The 21306-nt window shown below is 47.9% G+C and overlaps 2 protein-coding genes across 4 annotated transcripts in view; both read right to left on the reverse strand.

The window, feature by feature from the left end:
* Positions 1-1893: 1893 nt before the first annotated feature.
* Kcnd1 (potassium voltage-gated channel subfamily D member 1) lies at positions 1894-14797 on the reverse strand. The gene is given in 7 exon segments (XM_032890295.1): positions 1894-2120; positions 2123-2247; positions 6082-6332; positions 7034-7132; positions 7224-7307; positions 7406-7568; positions 13531-14797. Coding segments are annotated over 7 exon segments (1950 nt in total). The 5' UTR covers positions 14652-14797; the 3' UTR covers positions 1894-2013.
* A 3134-nt stretch (positions 14798-17931) lies between these two features.
* Positions 17932-21306, reverse strand: part of Gripap1 (GRIP1 associated protein 1) — a 28997-nt gene continuing 25622 nt past the window's right edge. For all 3 annotated transcript variants that reach the window (XM_032889724.1, XM_032889723.1, XM_032889721.1), the window contains 4 exons: positions 20374-20496; positions 20122-20215; positions 19157-19311; positions 17932-18499 (listed from right to left, as the gene is read on the reverse strand). In XM_032889724.1, coding sequence (XP_032745615.1) covers positions 18407-18499; positions 19157-19311; positions 20122-20215; positions 20374-20496 — 465 coding nt within the window. In that variant the 3' untranslated portion in view covers positions 17932-18406. The remainder of the gene's footprint in view (positions 18500-19156; positions 19312-20121; positions 20216-20373; positions 20497-21306) is intronic.

A 21306-nucleotide genomic window follows, 5' to 3' on the forward strand; every position in this document is an offset into this window, starting at 1 on the left:
CACTGTACTGTGATTGTTTGTCTGCCTTCCATGCCTATCTAGGAACATTAGATCTAATGCTACTTTGCCCGTCAGTGTACCTTAGTGCTAGTACATAATTGGCTGTTAGCAAATATTTGGTGAGTGAAGAAATTACTATCTCTATTTCAAATTAACAACTTGACACAAAGAGTGAGTCTCTCGGGGTTGGGGATTTAACTCAGTGGTAGAGCGCTTGCTTAGGAAGCCGCAAGGCCCTGGGTTTGGTCCCCAGCTCCGGGAAAAAAAAAAGGAAAAAAAAAAAAAGAGTGAGTCTCTCACCCAAGAACTGAAATATGTCAATCTGAATCCAAGATTGGTCTTCACAGGGCTCTACACAACTCAGTCTCATACTAGCCTGGTGTAGCTGGTATCCAGAATAGAATAATATAATGGAGGAGCTATCCATGAGGAAGGGTGATTATTACCAAAATCAGTAATCATTCTATTAGGGTTAGATTTATAGGTTTTTGCTATCAGGAAGCATGGTCTTAAGTTCCCCCTCAAAGTAACTCCATGTTGCTCTAGATCTTGGCTTCTCCTTCTATGAATGAAGGATCTGGAATAGAATGTTACCTAAGGTACATCAGTTTTAGGACCGTCCAGCCTGTTTCACTGCCTACAGAGACCAACTCTTCAAAGCACCCTCTTTCATTTCTCTATGATCCACATCTTCAAGAAGATAGCACCCATCTACCCATCTACCACCCATCTACCCACATCAGTGCCCCTTCACTGTTGAAAGAAAGTGAGACCACAGTGTTCTTAACCCCTCAGCCGAACCCAGCCCTCAAAGTCAATCCACAGAGTCGGTAGATGTTCGGTCCACATCTCTCCTCTTAGGTTTTATTGACTGATGAAAACTTCATCTTTGTCAGCTGCCAGCTTTAGAGGGACAGAGCTGGAGACAAGGGAACCTGAGATGACGTGAGATTCGGTCTGAGAGCTTAGATCCAAGTGACCCAAGAGGGAGGAGAAGATAGTGAGCAAAAGGAGTTACAGCAGAGAAGGAGGCGATATCTTCTATCTCTCCCAGGGCTCAGGAACAATTTTGTCCTCTGCCCACACTATTTCTGGATTTCTGCCCAAGAATATGAAACCAGCCCACGATCTCAACACCCAGCCCAGCTCTTGCTGGATGTTAGTCTCTTATCTCAGCAGGTCCAGACTGCAGACCAACCCAAGAAGAGAGCACATCGGAGAAGAGAGTAGTTAGATGTGGCCCATCTGATCAGAGCACATGTATATGCTGCAGCGAATTGGTCCAAGGCTTTGCACATTGGTATGACAGCAGCTGCGATTGCTAGTTTGCTGGAGGCCCAGCAGAAGACAGGTGGCAGGAAGTCACTTCCAGCAGCTAGCCAGGGGAGGGTAGTGTTTGTGCTATCTCTTTGTTGGGAGAAGCAGCCTGACTCCCTCAGGCAAAGCTTGAGGGTAGCAGGTCACTACAGAGGCCACAGCCCATTAAGCCAGCCCAGGGTTGCATTCCAAGCTTCCAAATCTGGGAAATGCTGGGCCTGAAAAGGACAAAACCTTGCCCCCTAGAGGCTAAATTAGAGTTGAGGGTTCTCTTCCCTGAACCCCCAAACCTGCGCAACACAACCAAAGAGAAGAGAAACTCTCAACTCTTGTCAGACCAGACCTCAAATGTCAGACTATAGAAAGCTTTAACCTGCCTCGGAGGGCCCAAGGGAAGAGGCATGCAAGAGGCCAGCTAGCAGAGAGAGGCCAGTCCCAGCATGCTGGGGCAAGGAGGCCAGGGACCTATGGAGTCCCATGCTTCAAGCTCCCACAAGAAAAGCTGTCTGAACCGAGGGACGTTCCTCGTTCCCTACTTCCCAATCAGATGGGCCATTCTATGAAACTCCATTGCATAGTTCTTGTCTGGGGGCATAAGGAGTTCCTGGGTCTGTCCCTCTTTGCCTCCCCAAAATATGGCTTTGGAAAGGAGTTCCCAAGAATAAAGAAGGCCCTCTGAATGGGCAGGCCCATTCCTCACAGGGAAGAGATCTTGACAGTCTCAGGGAGGAGGCACGGAGTAGCCAAGCTGGAGTTCCTGAGGGTGGTGTTAGCCGTGCCACCACTGCCACCGCCACCAGGGAGGAAGGTTGACTCTCATCTGGCGTGTTGGCAGGAGGGGTGGGGATACTGATGATGGCAGCCACGAAGTCCCGGCTCTCACAGTTCAGGTCAAGGCTGTCATGGGGCTTGGCATTGAGGCTTGAGCGGCTGTGAACAGGGGTGGGGAAGATAGGATACTCTTAAAAAGCCAGCTGGGTAATTACCATACAGTCTTCAGTCATTAAGCGCCTACTGGGTCCCTTGCACTGTGCTGCAAATTCTCTCTGCATCCTCAGTTATGGCAAGGGACATGGATTCTCGTGTCATTTGGTCTTAGGTTCAAATCACGATCATTACATCCCTCTTTAATTGTAGCATGGAAATAAAAAATGTTCCTCAGATAAAATAATAAATGAGACAAGGTGCCTCAACACAGTATGCACACACACAGTTTTGTGTGATGCTGAAGACTAAATCCAGAGCCTTGTCATGTTTGTCTATGTATATGTGCATTCCTGGTACACAAGGGAAGTCAGGACAGGGCATCAGATCACTGAAACTGGTGTGAGGGGATGTTATAGGTGCCAGGAATTGAACCCAGATCCTCTGCAAGAGCGTAAGTACTATGTATTTGTTTTGTTTCTTCCAGATAGGGTTTCTCTATGTAGCCTTGGCTGTTTTGGGGCCAGCTTCATAGACCAAGCTGGAACTCACAGAGATCACCTGCCTCTGCCTCTCAAGCGCTGGGATGAAAAGCATACGCCACCACTGCCCTGCCCAATAAGTACTCTTCAAGCACAGAGCCATCTCCACAGTCCCTCTTGTCATCTTTAACAATGCCAAAATTACTGCAAGAGTCTATACTAGCAAAAGGTAATGGTGGTGCCCACCAGAAATTCTGCCACTCGAGAGGTTAAGGCAGACAGATCCTGAGTCTGAGGCCATCTTTCGGCCACATAGTGAGACTCTATTTCAAAACAAACCAACCAAACAAAAAGTTTAAAAGTCTATGCTAGCCAGGCAGTGGTGGCATGTGCCTTTAATCCCAGCACTCTGGGGGCAGTGGCATGTGGATCTTTAAATTTAAGGCCAGCCTGGTCTACAGAGTAAGGTCCAGGATAGCCAAGGTTACATATAGAGAAACCCTGTGTGTTGGGGTGGGGGGAACAATGTGTGGAGAATGTCGACACTAAGAATAAAACTGAGTTCTCATTCCTTCCTGATTGTCTACTTTCCTGTTTGTCCCCCACTTTCTATTCTGTGAATAGTAGTTTCCTTGCCAGACTCCTGGTGTACTGAGGCCTCTGGACATTTGCATTGGCTAAACACTATCTGGAAAGTTCTTCTTGTAGTTACATGTATGTATGTATGTATGTATGTATGTATGTATGTAGTATGTATGGCTCACTCCCTTGCCTCCTTCAGACATGGACTCAGACACCATCTTAGAAAAGCTTTGCTTTTCTTTAAAAAAATTTTTAAGAATTATTTTGTGGGACTAGAGAGATGGCTTAGCGTTTAAGAGTACTGGCTGCTCTTCTGGAAGTCCTGAGTTCAATTCCCAGCAACCACATGGTGGCTCACCACCACCTGTAATGGGGTCCAATGCCCGAAGACAGCTACTGTGTACTTGCATACATAAAATAAATAAATCTCAAAAAAAAAGAATTATTTTGTGAATGGAAACTTTTAGTTTCTTTGGAAAGTTAGTCAAATGATGTTTTCCTGAGGCAGACACAAGTGAAAGGACATAGCAATCATGTGAGAGGACCTGTGAGGAAGGAGTATAAATATGACCCCACAGACAGTGGGAGACCAGCACTGAGCATTGGTTTGGTTTGCTTCAACTCCCTATTCTTCTCTAACAACATGCAGGTATTGGTTCATTTTAAGAGCACTGAGCTCAACTTGTGGTAATGCCTCCATTGAGAGAAACTTGAAAAGAACTGCTTGTGAGGTTCCTGGAGCCAGGTTATTTACTCCCCGAGCCCTTGCCTCTCAGGCCAGTTGGCGAGTCTGGTGGTTTCTTCAGGCTTGACCTGTAGCTGCTGGTTCGTGCCTGGTGTCTGCCTGCCTATAGGACTGGTCTGCAGCTGCTGAGTTGTACTTGGTGTTTGCTACGTGACTGAACTGGTGAGAAAGAAGATTAAGCACACCTCTGCTTGGTTGTGGGCTAGAGGAAATGTTGAACCCGTATTAAAAGTAAGTTGTGGGGTTGGGGATTTGGCTCAGTGGTAGAGAGCTTGCCTAGTAAGCGCAAGGCCCTGGGTTCGGTCCCCAGCTCCGAAAAAAAAAGAATAGAAAAAAAAAAGTAAGTTGCAAAAAATTTATGCCTACAATTTTGTTTTATTTCATGTGCATAAGTATTTTGTCTGCATGTACCACATGCATGCCTAGTTCTATGGAGGTCAGAAGAAGTCATCAGATCCCATGGGACTGGAGGTAGAGGTGGTTGAGGACCACCATGTATGGGTTCTGGGAATCAAACTTGGGTCCTCTTCAAGAGCAACAACCGCTCTTAGCCACTGCGCCATCTTGCTAGCCCCAGAAAAGCTTCTCTTGACTACACTACTACAACTGCATCTGACTACACATTGTTCAGTGACAGAGTATCCAACCTTTGTGAGGCCCTAGGTTCCATTCCCAGTACTAAAAATGGTATTTATTTTTTGAAATAGGCCTCACTATATAGCTCCGGCTGAACTTGAACTCACAGATATCAGGGTATATTTGCCTCCTGAGTACTGGGAATAAAGGTTTGTGCCACTACACTCAGCCTGGAAAGAATTTTTTTAAAGAGAAAACCTGAGGCTAGAGGAATGGCTCAGTGGTTGAGTACTGATCTAACAGAGGACCCACACTTGGCTCTTGGCACCCACATCGAGTAGCTCACAACCTCCTGAAACTAGAGCACCTGGGGAATCTAAGCCTAGGGCTTCCATGGGCAACTGCACTCCCATGCACATGCCCACACTGAGATAGTAATTCAAAATAAATCTAGAACTAACCCCCGTACCATCCTCTGCTCAGTATTCTTTGGCCTTTGTTCCTGATTTCCTTTTCTTTTTTCAAAATATTTTTTAAAGATATATGTATTTTATGTATGTGAGTACACTGTAGCTGTCCTCACACACCAGAAGAGGGGCATAGGATCCCATTACAGATGGTTGTGAGCCACCATGTGGTTGCTGGGATTTGAACTCAGGACCTCTGTAAGAAGAGAGCAGTCAGTGCTCTTTAGTGATTTTTTTTTTTTTTTTTTGGTTCTTTTTTTTTTTTTTTTTTTCGGAGCTGGGGACCAACCCAGGGCCTTGCGCTTCCCTAGGCAAGCGCCTACCACTGAGCTAAATCCCCTAACCCGAGCAGTCAGTGCTCTTAACCACTGAGCCATCTCTCCAGCCCCCGATTTCCTTTTCATTGTGCTGCCACAAATGTCTGACCCATTATGCAGTCTGGATTTGTTTGTCAATTGCCTTTTCCTATTAGAATGTAAGTTTCAGGACACAAGAATCCACCCTCTGTCCTAATGTGTGTGTGTGTGTGTGTGTGTGTGTGTGTGTGTGTGTGTGTGTGTGTGTGTGTTGGGGAGATAAAACCTAAAGGCTTCCACCATACCTAAGCAACATTCTATCACTGACTGACATCCCCAGTTCAAGTGATTCTCCTGCTGTAGCTTCCTGGATGGTTAGGGCTATGTCCTTATTGCTACTCCATCTAAAGTACCTAAAAGAATGAAGGGCAGATGGCAGTAATGTTTGCATTCTAGCACTCGATGGCTGAAGCAGAATTATCATGAGTTTGAGGCCAACTTGGTCTTAAACAAAGCAAGACCCTGTATTATAAAATTTTGAAAAAATGAAGCGTTCCCAAGACAAACTAAAGGTCCTTCTTGTATAGAGGAATTTGGGGTTGGACTTAACTTGCTAAGCCTACACTCACAATCTCAAACCCACAATCCAAATTCTTCCCAACGGTGGTCAAACAGGTGAGCCAGGTACTTACCTCTGAGGGGCAGGGCTCCTCCGAAGACCCGCTAGTGTGTCTAGCTCCTGCATGCTGCCACGGCTGACAGAGGCAGTAGAGTTGGCAAGGCGGATGGCTCTGCGCTCGACCCTTCTAGAGCAGCAGGATGAAAACAGGCTCCCAGGCCCCATTGGCTGGGATGATACTGAGGTACTGCGGCTGGTGCGACCACCCAGTGAGACAGCTCCAAGGGCCTCACTGAAAGTGAGCTCATCTGTGAACTCATGACACTGTGGGCAGAAGGGAAGCAGGAATCACAGAGTAAGTACCCTATGTCATGTACAACTCCCAGGTCTTTGCTTAAGAAAAGTCACTCCTTCCTGCTTCCTTGCCCATCCTAGAAGTTGCTTTTTGTTCTTTGTTTTGTTTTGCTTTGGTCTGGTTTGGTTTGAGACAAGGTGCAGCCTATGTAGCCTTGGCTGGCCTGAGATTCACTATGTAGACCAGGCTGGCCTGGAACTCAGAGAGATACAGAGATCATCTGCCTCTGCCATAAGACTTAACCTCTTGGGCTGGAGAGATGGCTCAGTGGTTAGGAGCATTGACTGTTCTTCTAGAGGTCCTGAGTTCAAATGCCAGCAACCACATGGTGGCTCACAACCATCTGTAATGGGATCTGATGCCCTCTTCTGGTGTGTCTGAGAACAGCTACAGTGTGTACTCATACAAATAAAATTTAAAAGATTTTTTTTTGGTTCTTTTTTCGAGCTGGGACCCGAACCCAGGCCTTAAGCTTGCTAGGCAAGCGGCTCTACCACTGAGCTAAATCCCCAACCCCTAAAAGATATTTTGAAAAAAAAAGATTCAGCCTCTTAAAGTATCATGTGATCTCTACGATTGAGTGCTACGGCTTCCATGTCAATGAGGTTGGTGTCAGGTGGACCTCCCCCACCCCACCCCACTACCAATGCAGCCTCCTGTTTGGCCTCACCGTAGTCTTCTCCAAACAATGCAGCAGATGGTGATGCTGTTGTTCGAAAGCAGAGCGGCTCCTAACACACAGCATCTGTCCCTCCCCACTGCCACTGTCCTGGAACAGACAGAGTAGAGAACAGGTGATGAGCCCCTTCCCCTCCTATCCCTGCTCACCCTCCCCACTCCCAGTAAAGGCCCATTCCCACCTCAAGGCCCCCATTTTGCTTATACTGCAAGAAGGCGTTGGTGGTACCACTCTTTGCCAACCGGATTCTTGCCAGGCGTACCTTCTACAGAGAGGAGACAAAAGGTCAGATAGGTGAGCCCAGGAGCAAGCCAGGCTTGGGTCGTCAGGAATGGCAGTGCTCAGAAGGAGAGACACAGTTACCTGCTGTGCTCGGCGCTTGTCAGCACGCTGGTTCTGGTGGTATATGCGGCTGAAGTTAGACACAATGACTGGTACAGGCAAGGCAATGACCAAGACACCACTAAGTGAGCAGATGGACCCAAAAATTTTGCCTGCGATGGTGCTAGGCACCATGTCGCCATACCTGGGAAAGACAGAAAGCACGTCAAGGTTAGAAGAGGTGTTTGGTACCCCCATTCCACCCACCCACTCCTGCCACCTACCTACCCCTGCCACCCACCCATTCCTACCACCCACCTCCCTGCCACCCCACCCACTCCTGAAGGTATCTCAATACACGTTGTAAGCACATACTTGAACTTTTTACAACTTCAGCTGCTTTCTTTCTCTCTCTCTTCCTTCCTTCCCTTCTTTCTTCCTTCCTTCCCTTCTTTCTTTCTATCCTCCTTTCTTTTAAAGTTTTATTGTATGTGAATGAGTGTGTGCCTATATGTACATATGTGTGTCACATGGATGCTGGCCGGGTACCTGACTAGGCCAGAAGTGAGTGTCAGATTCACTGCAACTGAACTTAATATGGTTGGGAGCCACTATGGAGGTACTGGAAAGGAAAACTGGGTCCTATGTAAGAGAAGTGTTTTTAAACATGAAGCTATCTTTCCAGCCCTAATTTCAGTTTCTTTCTTTTTAAAGATTTATTTATTTGTATGCATGTGAGTGTTTTCATATATATATATATATATATATATATATATATATATATATATATATCACCTTGATTGGATGCCCATGGAGGCCAGAAGAGGGTGTCATATCCTCTGGAACTGGGGCTACAGACAGTTGTAATGATCACGTGAAAGTCCTGGAATTTGAACCCAGGTTCTTTGAAAAAGCAGCAGGAGCTCTTAACCTCTGAGCCAATTTACTTAACCCCAGCTTGAGTTTGTTACACTAAAAAAATTGGAGAATTAGCATTTAGGAATTCCACAACAAAGGACAAAATGTGGAGAAAGACCTCTCTAGTGCCTTGCAGTAGAGGTCAAATGAGAGAGAAGCAGGGCTGCCTTCAGTTTCTATATCTGCTGTCCCTATGTAAGCTATGCATTGGGCATCACTGTCAGCTGGAAATCTACTAATACTAAGCAGAAAGGAAAACAAGAAATGAAGACTGGGGAGAGTCCCACCAACACAGGTCAGATAAGAGGCTCTGTATTCCAGGAGTAGTCCCTACATTTTCTAGAAAGGAGCTTTTCTTTTTATTTTATTTTTTACTCTTTTTCAGACAGGGTCTCTCTGGTCTTTGCTGTTCTGGAATTCTCTTTGTAGACCAGGCTCACTTCAAACTCGGAGATCCATTTAACCCTGCTTCCCGAGTACTGGGACTCTTAAAGGACTGTGCCACCACTGTCCGGCTTTCTCTTGGTAGATAGGTTGGCCTTGAGCTCACAGAGATCTGCCTGTTCCTATCTCCTGAGAGGAAGGACCGTTCCTCCCAGGAGAAGCCTTGAAAGAGCCTCAAAACTCCCCTGCCTTCCTCCAAGCCACCCCTCTCTGATGGAGGTAGAGCAGAAGCAACTGACTTGTTTTTGTAAAGAGGAAAAAATTGCTCTTTCTTAGCCTTTTGAGTTGTGTATAGTGTTGCTGTTGTCATTGTTTTGTTGGGCAGTGTCTCACATATCCCAGGCAGACCTCAAACTTACTATGTATCTGAGGATAGCCTTGAACTTCTGATCCTTTTGCTTCTACCTCCCAAATTCTGGGATTATAGGAATCCTGCTGGATTCACGCGGTGTTGGGAGATTGAACCCAGAGCTTTATAGGTGCGAGGCAAGCACTCTATCAGTTGAGCTTTCTCTTTATGTCCAGAGCTTTTCATTTGATCTAAGCATTCAGGACTCTGTTCCAAGGCCTCCATGACGTGAGCATTTCCAGCTATGTGATAAGTCACCTTGGACTAAGCCTCACTTCCGAGCCATGAGCTATCACATACTATCACAGTTGTTCTGAGGTCTGCATGTGGCAAAAGGCATCAAGATATCTACTGCCAACTCAACTGGTAGGACTCAAGATTCACTGATTTGATCCAATCATGAACTTCCAACCAAAATTAATCACTCCTTTGAGAAACTTTTTGTTTCTATTAAAGGCACTGATCAAATTCAGTCATTCATTCTAGGGATAGTGAATAGCAACAGCCTACATAATTCTAGTGATGGGAAGAATTTAGAGAAGAATCACAGCATCTGCTCTGCACAGTATCTTTATAAACACTGTAAGGAGGCTGGGTGAATGGCTCAGTCGGTAAAATACTAGCTGTGCATGCAAGTGTAAGGACCCGAGTTCAAATCTCCAGAATTCATGAAAAACACTGTATCATCAGTGGCATGGGCCTATAATCCCAGCCCTGGAGGGCAAAGATCAGCATAGCCCTGGAATTCACTGCTCAGCCAATCTAGCTAAGTGGATGAGCCTCTGTCTCAACAAGAGACCCATCTCAAAATATAAAAGTGGCAGACTGTGGTGGCGCGCACCTTTAGTCTGAGCACTTGGGAGGCAGAGGCATATGGATCTCTGTGAGTTTAAGACCAGCATGGTTGGGGTTGGGGATTTAGCTCAGTGGTAGAGCGCTTGTCTAGCAAGCGCAAGGCCCTGGGTTCGGCTCCCAGCTCCAGGAAAAAAAGAAAAAAAAAAAAAAAAAAGACCAGCATGGTCTTCTATATAACAAGTTCCAGGCCAGTTAAGGTCACACAGTTGAAAGCATGTGTTGTCAAAAATACATACCAACAGAGGCCAACAAGAAGTCCCAGCTGCAAAGAGCTTGCTTACCTTGCAAGGTTGACAACCTGATTTAAATCCCTGGAGTCCAGGTAAAGGTAGAAGGAGAGAACCAACTCTAAGAAGTTGTCTTCTGATCTCCACATACATGCTATTACATGTACATATGGCTGACACTCATACACCCTACATACTTACAATAATAACTTAAAAATACATACAGAGTGAAGGTACACATGCACACACAAATGTGCGCGCGCGCACACACACACACACACACACACACACACGGGTGCACACACATCATGACAGAGAGGAAGCTGTGAACTGTGGTACAAGCCTAGAATCCTGTTGAGAAGGATTAAAAATTTATATATAACTCTTTACATATTCTTAAAAATAGGGTCATGCTATGTAGCCTCTCTGGTGTGGAACTTGCCTCCCAGCACTTGAGAGACAGAGGCAAGAAAAGGATTCACATAAATCTGAAGCCAGTTTGGTGTACAAATGGAGATTCTGCCACAAAACTAAACACTATTTATGAGAGCTGGGACAGAGCCTGTGGATACTGTGGTGACATCTTGGGTTTAGGCTCCAATAATGGCCTCCCCTGCCAAAAAAAAAAAAAAAAAAATGAGCATGGCGAGATGGCTGGTTCCATTCACTGCATCTCTCTGAACTGTTTCCTCTCAGGGATTGGCAGTAAAAATTAATATGGATTTAGCCAGGTGGGTTCCCTGGGCCTGGAATCCCAGTACACAGGAAGCAGAGGCAGGAGGATGGTGAGGTTAAGGGCAGCTTGGCCTTCTCAGGAAGAATCTATCTCAAGGAAGAGAAAAGTAATGCTAAAAATAACTTCTGGAAAACATCAAGAATCACAAAGTCCCAGAGGCAATGCTTGCACAGCAGACGATTCTAGAAGGCTGACAGACTTGACATGAATCCTCAAAAAAAAAAAAAAAAAAAGTGATAGGAAACTGTGTATCCTGTGCCAGAAGTATTCAGAGAACTCACATGGTATCACTGAATCCTCCCCTAGTGATCGCTTCCCCCTTACAAAGGGGAACCTAACACGGTGCTTTGTGCCTACAATCCAAGTAGAGTTAGGCTGATGTAGGAAGACTGCTTTTGAGTCTGAAACCACTTTGGACTAAAAGGCAAGCCTGGGCTACATAATGTAACACCATCTCAAAGAGAAGGAGAAGGAACCTGAAAAATAAATTGCCAGGCAAGGGCACTTTTAAAAAAAAAAGAGGCTGGAGAGATGGATCAGTGGTTAAGAGCACTGACTGCTCTTCCAGAGGTCATGAGATTCAATTTTGCAACCATGGTGGCTCACAACCATCTGAGATGGTAATGAGATCTGGTGCCCTCTTCTGGCCTGCAGTCACATATGCAGGCAGAATGCTGTACATAAAATAAATAAATAAATCTAAAAAAAAAGAGAGAGAGAGACAGAGAAGGAAACTGGGACCCTCAGGAAGTAGGAAGAGAAAGAGTGACAAAGGTCCTAAACTCTAACCCAGAAATATCAAGGTATGATTAGTGCTGAGAATAATTCAAAACTTTAAATATAACTCCTTACACATTTTTAAAGATAGGGTCATGCTATATAACCTCACTGATCTGGAACTTGCTCTGTACTCCAGGCTAGCCTCAAATTGACAGCGATCTGCGTGCCTCTGACACTTAAATGCTGGGATCAAAGATATACCACCACACCTTCTGGCTTGTCTCATTTAATTTTAAGATGTATTTATTTTATAGCTATGATGAGTACACTGTAGTTGTCTTCAGACACACCAGAAGAGGACATCAGATCCCATTACAGATGGTTGTGAGCCACCATGTGGTTGTGGGATTTGAACTCAGGACCTCTGCAGGAGCAATCAGTGCTCTTAACTACTGAGCCATCTCTCCAACCCTAATTTATTCTTTTTAAGACGGGATCTTACTGTATAGTTTCAGCAGTAGAACTCAATATGTAAACCAGGCTAGCCTTGAACTCACAGAGCCCCCCACCTGCCTCTGCTCCTGGGGTGTTGGGACTATAGGTGTGTTCCACTAACCAAGTTAAATTTTATTTTTTTTAAAGATTTATTTATTTATTCTATATAAGTACATTGTCGCTGTCTTCAGACACACCAGAAGAGGGCATCAGATCTCATTACAGATGGTTGTGAGCCACCATGTGGTTGCTGGGATTTGAACTCAGGACCTCTGGGAGAGCAGTTAGTGGTCTTAACCGCTGAGCCATCTCTCCTGCCCCTAAATTTTATTTTTTAATATTGATTTATTTCACTTTACATGCCTGAGTGTTCTGCCTGCCTGCACAAGTGTGTACCACAGGCATTCAGTGTCGAAGGAGGTCAGAATTCAATTGGAACTGGAATTTCAGATGGTTGTTAGTTGCTATGTGGGTGCTGGGAACCAAACCAAGTTTTCTTAACCAGTGAGTCATCTCTACAGCCCCTTAAATTTTATTTTAAGAGATTTATTTTGCCAGACTTGGAGGCAACATACATTTAATGCCAGCACTTTGGAGACAGAGGCAGGCAGATTTCTATGAGTTCAAGACCAGGCTTGTCTATATAACAAGTCCCAGGCCAGCCAAGGGTGCATAGAGAAATTCTATCTCAAAAAAACTACAAACTAAAAAAAAGATGATTTATTCTTATTATTTTCTCTTATGTATATTATGTAGCTGTGTGCAGATATGTGCACAAGTGCGCAGATGCCTAGAAGGCCAAAGACATCAGATCCTCAGGAACTGGAATTACAGGCAGTTGTGAGCCATCTAACTTGGGTACTGGGAACAAAATTTGGATCTCTTGGAAGCAATGTATACTACCATGCCAATTCTCTAAAGCCAGCTCTCTGAATGGTCACGGATTACCAAACTAGAGCTCAAAAGGGGATCAGGAGACAACCATGCTGCTATGTATCTGTGATCCCAGCCACTTGGAAAGTGGAGGCAGGAGGATAATATGTTTGACTATACATAGCATGACAAACTTGTCACAAAAATGGGGTGGTAGAAGCTGGGTGGTGGTGGTGCTTGCCTTTAATCCCAGCCCTTGGGAGACAAAGGCAGGCCGATCTGTGAGTTTAAGGCCAGCCTGGTCTACAGAGATAGTTCCAGGAGAGCCAGGGCTACACAGAGAAACCCCATGTAGAAAATCAACAGTAACAAAACAAAATCCAAAGCAAACAAAAAGAGGGGTGGCAGGCAGAGGCAGAGCATGTGTTTTGTAGGGATGATGTCCATCACCATAGAAGCATTGAGTTCTGGCTCTAGCCTTCCTAATGTACCTTCCTAATGTTCCAGAAAGGGTATGTTGGCCAGCTCCCAGCTCAAGGTCTATACTTACCCAAGTGTGGTCATGGTGACAATGGTATACCAGAAGGCAGCAGGGATGCTTGTGAAGTTGGTCTTGCTGGTGCCCTTCTCAGCATAGAACATGACAGTGGCAAAGATGATGATAGCCATGGTGAGGGAAAAGAGGAGGAAGCCTAGCTCGGAAGCACAGCTCTTGAGGGTGTAGCCCAGAATCCGCAAGCCCTGGGAGTGCCTGGAGAACTTGAAGATTCGGAAGACCCGAAACACACGTAGGGTGACAAAGGCACCAGAGACATCATCGTTCTTGGGCACAAAAAGCCCAATGTAGTAGGGCAGGATGGCCACCACATCAATGAGGCTCATCACGCTACGCAGGAAGCGGCAACGGCTGGGGGCTGCGAAAAGCCGCAGAAGGTATTCCCCGGTGAATATGAGCACACAGGCCGTGTCCATACAGAAAAAGGCTGTAGGGAAGCGGTCACCACACGGCTGCTCTTTTGTGGGCCACCGTGCAGGACCACGGCATGGGATGGTCTCCACTACGTTGGCAATGACTGACACAGCTATAAAGAAGCCAGTCACATAGTAGAAAACCAGTGCTGCAGTGCTTGTGTGTGGGTTTTCAAAGGCCCTCCAGAGTCGCTGTCGCAGGGAGCTGCCTGCTGGAAGGGCTGGACCTTCCCCGGCCTGCTCAGCCTCCTCATCTTCTGCCAGGCGCTCTGCATTCTCCTTCTTGCGGTCCCTATACTCTTCAAGACAGCAGTCACCAACAAGCTCTGGGACTAAGCCATAGAAGGCTAGCTCCTCATCAAAGGCCTGGATGCACTCCTGCCTGGGGCAGTGCAGTCGGCCTGTGCGATAAAAGTTCAGCACGTGCCGGAACATGTCAGGGTCCCGATCAAAGAAGTACTCGCCAGATTCAGCATCATAGAAGAATTCCTTCTCTGAACTGCCTAGCAGTGTGTCTGGGTAGCGATCCAGCGTGTTCTTCCAGGTTTCAAAGCGCCGACCACTCACGTTCACCACCAGAACCTCATCCCCTCGGGATGCCTTCACCTCCGGTGCTGGGGGTAGGGGCTGCTGGGCTAAGGGCAGCCAGCCCACTGCTGCGGCCCTTGCAAATGGTAGCCATGTGGCCACACCTGCCGCCATCCTGCAGCTCCCCAGGCCCTCGGAGACTTGGGGGTGTTGTATTTAGGAGAATGTGGCTATCTCCAGGATGGTAGAGGCTTGGAGAGACCCAGAAAAGGAAACCAGTGTGTGTGTGTGTGTGTGTGTGTGTGTGTGTGTGTGTGTGTGTGTGTGTGTGTGTGTAAAGAGAGAGAGACAGAGACGGAGACAGAGACAGAGAGACAGACACAGAGAGAGACAGAGACAGAGACAGAGACAGAGACAGAGACCAGGAGAAGGAACTAGAAAAACAGACAGGAGCTTGGGGGGATATTTGGGAGGTTTCTAAGGAACTGAGAAGGGGTTGAAGTGCCAGAGAAACCAAGGAGGATCTTCAGGTCTAGAAAGACTGAGATGATTCTAAAGAAGTCAACACATTCCAGAGAGATGTCTGAGGGTGTCCAGAGGGACCAAGAAATAGGTTGGGAGTTGCTCACTCTCAAGAGATCCCAGTAATGGAGGGTCTGTAATCCTTCAGTTGGGTTGGAGAGGAGATGGGTAGGGGCATTCAGAGGGTTGAGGATGGAACCAGAGCTCTTTGAAAGAGGCCGAAGGGCTGTCTACACCCAGAAGACTTCCAGGAAAAGATCCCTGGGTTGGAGCCCCCTTGTAGATCACAAAAGGGGACTGGAGCATCTCAAGGGTAGCCAGGAGGTTGTAAAGATGCTAAAAAGTATCTCGGGAGTGACTAGCACTGCCAAGAATAGCCTGGAGGGTGTCTACAGGAGATCTAGGGAAGGCAGGAGAGGTTAGGATTGGGGGTGGGTGGGTAGCTAAAGTGGTGTATGGGACTGGCTTATTTAAGACGCTGGGAGACAGCCGGCAGAGAGGTTACCTGGAGGGGCTTAGGAAGTCTGGTTCATATCTGAAGAGCTCTAGGTGAGAACGAGGGAGTCTGGGGAATCCCAAAGGGCTGATACACAACTGTACTATAAAGTTGGATATAGCCCCCTAAGCACACAAGGGAAACTCAAAAGACTATGCTAAGAGGAAGGGGATTCCCTCAAAATAGGTTGGAGAGGGGGCGGGGTATTGGAAGAAAGTTGGGTGTGTCTTCCGGGAGAGGGGTTGCTGAACCTTGCAGGATTCTGGTAGAGAAGACCAGAAGGCTGGGTCCCACCGTTGAGCGCAGATCTGAGGTAAACATACACCGAGGAGCTGGCAGTGTGTACCCAGCCACAGCAGTAGCAGCAGTGGGAGCAGCAGCAATAACAGCAGCAGTAGCAGCAGCAGGAGGAGGAGGAAGAGAGCAGCCACAGCCAGGCCTAGGAGGAAAGGTGGCACAAGCGGGGGCGGGGTGGGAGACAGGGGGAGGAGGCTTCTGGGTCCTTGGAAGGAAGCTCTAGAAGGACAAGGTCCAGTGGGACCCCTGGGGACTGTTCCAGGATGACTAGGGCATGGGGACCGGACCAGGAAAAGACAAGGACAGAGCTATTGACGGTCCCCTCCCTCTCCCCACAGGGCTGTCCTCACCTGTGTCCCTGCTGCAGCAGCAGCAACAGCGTTGGGGCTGGGGGTACCAAATACCGGAGCTCCTGGCCCCCTCTGCAGAGCTGCTGAGTTCCTCCTCCTCCAGCGCTCTCTCCCCGCCCCTCTGGAGCTTGTCGGGAGATGAAGCGAGAGGCAGGGAGGGGCCACGTGGCTCCTAGAGCCCCCTCCCCTAGGACAGCTTGAGAGGGACCCTGGGGAAACTCCGCCTCCTTACATAGCTGGTTGGGCCTCAGTCGCGTCATCTGGAAAATGGGGGTGGCAGGGAACTTTGCCAGTTCTCCCCACCTCCTACTTCCTGGACTCCCCCTTCTTTCTGCCCAGTTCCTACCCCCACTGCCCCTAGGGGCCCTCACCCCCACCCGCCTGAATCAGCAGCACTTAGCAGAACCAATCGATGGGGAGGCGTCTGTTAATGGCCCCAGAGCGGAGTGCCATGGGGAATGATGCAGTGCTGTGTCCCCTCCCTGCCCCCAGGCTGTGGAAAGGCGGGGAGAGGTGGGGGAGGGAGGGACTGGTGGGGATGTTTCTTTAGATGACCAGGCCTCCAGATCTGCTCTGGAGGGAGAGAGAGCACCGGTCAGGGCCCAACTTCTAAAGCAGACTTTGCTTGTGGGCCTTCCAATTTGGAAATGCAAAATGAGGGGCAAGAGTAGTACCGATGGGGACAGTCCAGGTACCGCCCCCTACCCATAGGCCCCTTGCCAAAAAGAGCAAGGCTTCCCATCTGTCTGTATCCAATGCCCTCAGCTCACACCTCCTTTCCATAGAGGGCCCTGCTGCTGGGTATCAGAACACCAAGTACCAAATGCCTCTGGGAGAAGTCTGTAAGTTCTAACCCCAGCTTTGCCAGTATGTCCTTGATCGGGTGACTTGTTTCCCCAGTTGTCAGACTTATCCCAACTTGACAGTGTCCTTTAGAGCATTCACTGAAGTACCACGAACAGGGCTGGCGTTGGAAAGGCCTGGCAGGATGCCTAGTCTTAAGTAACTAAAGGTGTGTGAGGCAAGTGCAGTAAAGCGATTTACCCATCCATGCTGTTCACTTGCTTCCTTTCCATACTCCTGACTTGCCCCTGCTTTCACTCACCCACTCTTCCACTCACAAAACCAATGATTCTACCCATTCCTCTCTATCCCGTCCATCCAGAGTCACCTACCCACTCTATCCAACCATTTGTCGACCTATCAGTACTCATGTGCCTATCACTCCATAGCTTCACCCGGCATGGATGTGTCTAACTTTCCTCTTCCCCCTCACTCACATATATATATATCCAGAATTGCACTCCAGCCATTGACACTTCTCCCCAACCCATCCATAAATCCATCAGTCTACCCATATAGTTAATTCATCTGCTTATCCACTTGTCCGCCCTTCTAGACATCCATCTGCCCATTTGTATCTCCATCTATCCATCCCCACTCCACTTACTGATTCATCTACTCATTTATTCATCCAGCCACACATCCATCTACCTAGGCATTTATTTCCCTGCTGCACAACCACCCACTTATTTATCCCTCGGTCCATCTAACCACTTATCCAGCCTCCCATCGGTTTATCTACACCCTCAATTTTATGCACAGCCACCCACACAGATATATCTGTGGATATTTCTGCTCTACTCTCTTTGCGATGTCTGTCAGGAAGCAGGGGAGGTGAGGAGAGAAGAACTGCTATAGCCAGAGGTCACCTTTCCCATTGCCAGTGCAGTGACCACCCCGGTCCCAACACATCCCCCTCTTGGTTGAAAAGAATGAGACCAGACAGTCAGTGGGTGGGCCCGTCTGGCCAGATAGTATTTTGGCCACATAGCCTTTACACACACACTCACACACACATACACACGTTGCTGGAACAGTGAACATGGACTGCACCCCCACCCAACACCCCCAGTCCCAAATGCAGAGTTTAGCCAGGCTTCCAGACATAAATTAAAAAATAAAATGAAATGAAACACAGTTGGTCTCTGGGAGGGAGAGTTCATGCACAGTTGAAGGCAGATGACCCTGGGAACCAGAGCCAAAAAGGAAAACTCCCTGCCCTTCCCTTAAGATCTCTTCTTCCCAAGGGCCTCTGCCATACATCAGGGTCATCAACACCAGCCACATACAGGCCTCTAGCCCCTTTAATGCCCATCTCCCAAACTATGAGATTTGGTGCCAGCCTCCATATTTTCCCACCGCAGCCCAAGGGAGTGAGTGGCATTCTGGAAAGGACTGGGATAGTCGAGGCCTGTAGATCTTTAGTTGGCTTCTCCAGGTTCTAGGTCTGGGTCAGGGGACCCCACGCATTCCTTGCTGAGCCGCACAATTTCTTGGGATAGAACTTCCATGTCCTAAGAAACAAACGAGCCGTCAGGAGCTAGAGGAGTGGAACAAAGGGGCAGCTCTGTTGGCAAACATGAGGTGTTATCTGTAGTCAGATAGACTGACAGTGGTATCCGGCCTTGGGCAGAAGACCCACCACCTTCTCTTTATAACAAATGCGAGCTTGCTTCTTCACGGCAAGACTTGGCTATGACCCCCTCAGTGATGAAGGAGTAGTTGGGCGGGGTAGGGGGAATTAATGTGTGGGTGGATGTATGGCAGGCAGATGGTTCACAAAATGAACTTGGAGAGGACAAAGAAGGCAGGTAGGTGGCAGGTGACAAGTAGGTGGGGTAAAAGGCAGATTGATGAATTCATGAAAGACCAGTGCATTGGGAAGTGGATGGCAGCCTTGGAGATGAGAGTTTGACAGAGAGTTGGTAGAGCAGGTACATGGGGAAACGGGCAGCAAATGTATCCACGAGTGGGTGGAAGACAGATGGCAGACTGATAAGCTAACCAGGGAAGTTGATTGGGGGGTAGAAAAGGTGAACACAAAAGGGTGGTGCAGGACTGGAAGGTGGTAGTTGTGGGGGGGGGCAAGGGCCAGTTGGAAGGACACTGCCAGGGACGGTGTGGGCAAGTGGTTGGAGGGATGGGTGGGCAGGCTGGTGGTCCACACTCGCCTTGTGCAAGTGCATGTTCTTGGTGAGTTGCTCCTCCAACATGTTCTGCAGCTTCTTGTTCATTTCCCGAAGGTTCTCATCGCCGGGCTTCACTAGGTCTCTCAGGACACTGCCCAGCCCACTTCGGTCTGTGTGGCCTGCTGCCACAGACACATCTGCAAGGGTCCAGGCTGTGAACCATCCCCTCAGCAGAGGCGGGGTTAGTGGGGGGAAGACTGGGCAGAACAAAAGGAGAAAGGAGGAAACAGAGAGCAGGCAAGAAGGGGGAGGGATGGGGGGAGAGTTTGACATGGGAAAACCCAGCTGAGCTTAGGTATGAGACCCTGAAAAATAGGATAATTGCTAACTCACGTGCATGTGACACACAGGACACAGTAAACCCTCAGAGCATGTCAGCAGCTATTACAGGGTAGGGAATAAAAAGCATCAGAGAGCAGAAAAGGGATAAAGATACAGTGGATGGAAATGTATGGCTAGGTGGAGGCATGTCTACTTGGACTCCTAGTGCCTGGAAGGTTCAGGCAGAATTGCTGGGACTTTGAGGCTAGCCTGTGCTACAAAGCAAGTACTGGGCCAGACAAGGCTACATAGCAAAATTCAGCTTTAAAAAAAAAACAAGCAAAGAAATAAAAATGGAAATAGAACAATAGAGCTACAAGAGAAGATGAAGTAGGTGAACAGAAAAAAAATACACAGTGAATAGAAAGCAAGGAAGAAAGAAGTGTCGATGAAAAGGACAGAGAAGTCCAGGCAAAGGCACTAGAGCGTGGGGGAGGAGAGAAATGATGAGTACAAAGCAGAGGCCAGGCAAAAATGCGATGTTTCCCTCCCTGCTTTCCTCACCATGGCTCAGTGAGTCAGTAGTCTCACTGAGTTTCAAGAGGGGCAAAGGAGCAATGGAACAATGGAAAAGGAGGGGCAGGTGAAGGTTTCACTGGAGGTGAGGGCTGGAGTCGGGCACTGACCAATCCGGCTGTCCATGACGTAGGTCTCAATGATGGCACTTTTCCGGCAGAGGTCTTCCGCCATCGAGGCGCTGCTCACCTCCAGGTGTTTCACCTGCAAGATGGTCCACCCCATCTCAGGCCCCTCGACTTCCCATTTTCTCCTGTGAGGAGGGACTCAGACTACTCTTAGACACCCTTCCCCCGCCCTCCTTCCCTGCAACCCCACCCCAGGGCATTTCATGGGAAGACTAGCATGCAGCCCGACAGCACCTTCTCCTCCAGCATCCATTTCTCCTGCTGTGTCTCGGCCAGCCTCTGAAAGAGCTCAGCCACTTCCTCATCTGATAGCTCTGCTGGCCGAGGGGGCTGCGCCTGAGGACTGCTGGATAGAGACTATGAGAAAGAAGAAAGAGAAAAATCCAGCCGTTCTCAGCATGTGGTGGGAGCTGGAGGCACGTGGGTAGGTATAGGCTATGGGTGGAGGCACAGGCCACACACTTGGCACTCTCGGAAAACTTCACATTTCCTTTGGCTGAAAGGGAGGCGGCCAGTGTTAACACCACCACAAGAGCATTGCTGAGAGGACTGAGGGAAATCCAGCAGCAAATGACATCTAATTCCCAGATGGCAGGAAATGAAGGCAACAGTGGGAAGAGCTAAGTGGTACATTAAGAAGTGAGCAGGAAAAGCTAAAGGTGGGAGGGTTCCTGTAGGTCAAATGGTCTACTTTCCTCCACCAGCTGATGTCAAGAAGAGAGTACCAGAATAGACACAAGATACGTAAGGAACAAGCAAAACCAAGGTGTACTCCAAACGTGAATGCTAGCCGATACAAAGAAAAGACACTTTAGATGAAGTGAAAATTTCCCACCCCAGAGAAGGGAGAGCAAGCATCTAACGAAACCAGGGCACTCACCATCTCAATTAGCTCTTTTTGTGAACGAGATATAGTTATTTTTACTGTTTTTATTTATTCACATATGTGTATGTTGGTGTGCAATTAGGCCACACAGGTATGGGTGCCCAAGGAAGTCAGAAGCAACAGTTGGATCCCCTAGAGCTGGGCTTACAGGCAGTTGTGAACCGCCTGATATGGGTGCTGGGATTTGGACTTGGATCCTCTAGAACAGTCAGGGCTCTTGCTGCTGAGAGCCACCCTCTCCAGCCTCCCAGTTGTTTTTTTTTTTAATTGAAAAAACTGGT

Source organism: Rattus rattus, chromosome X (genome assembly GCF_011064425.1).
Source record: "Rattus rattus isolate New Zealand chromosome X, Rrattus_CSIRO_v1, whole genome shotgun sequence".
In the NCBI taxonomy this organism is placed as follows: domain Eukaryota; kingdom Metazoa; phylum Chordata; class Mammalia; order Rodentia; family Muridae; genus Rattus; species Rattus rattus.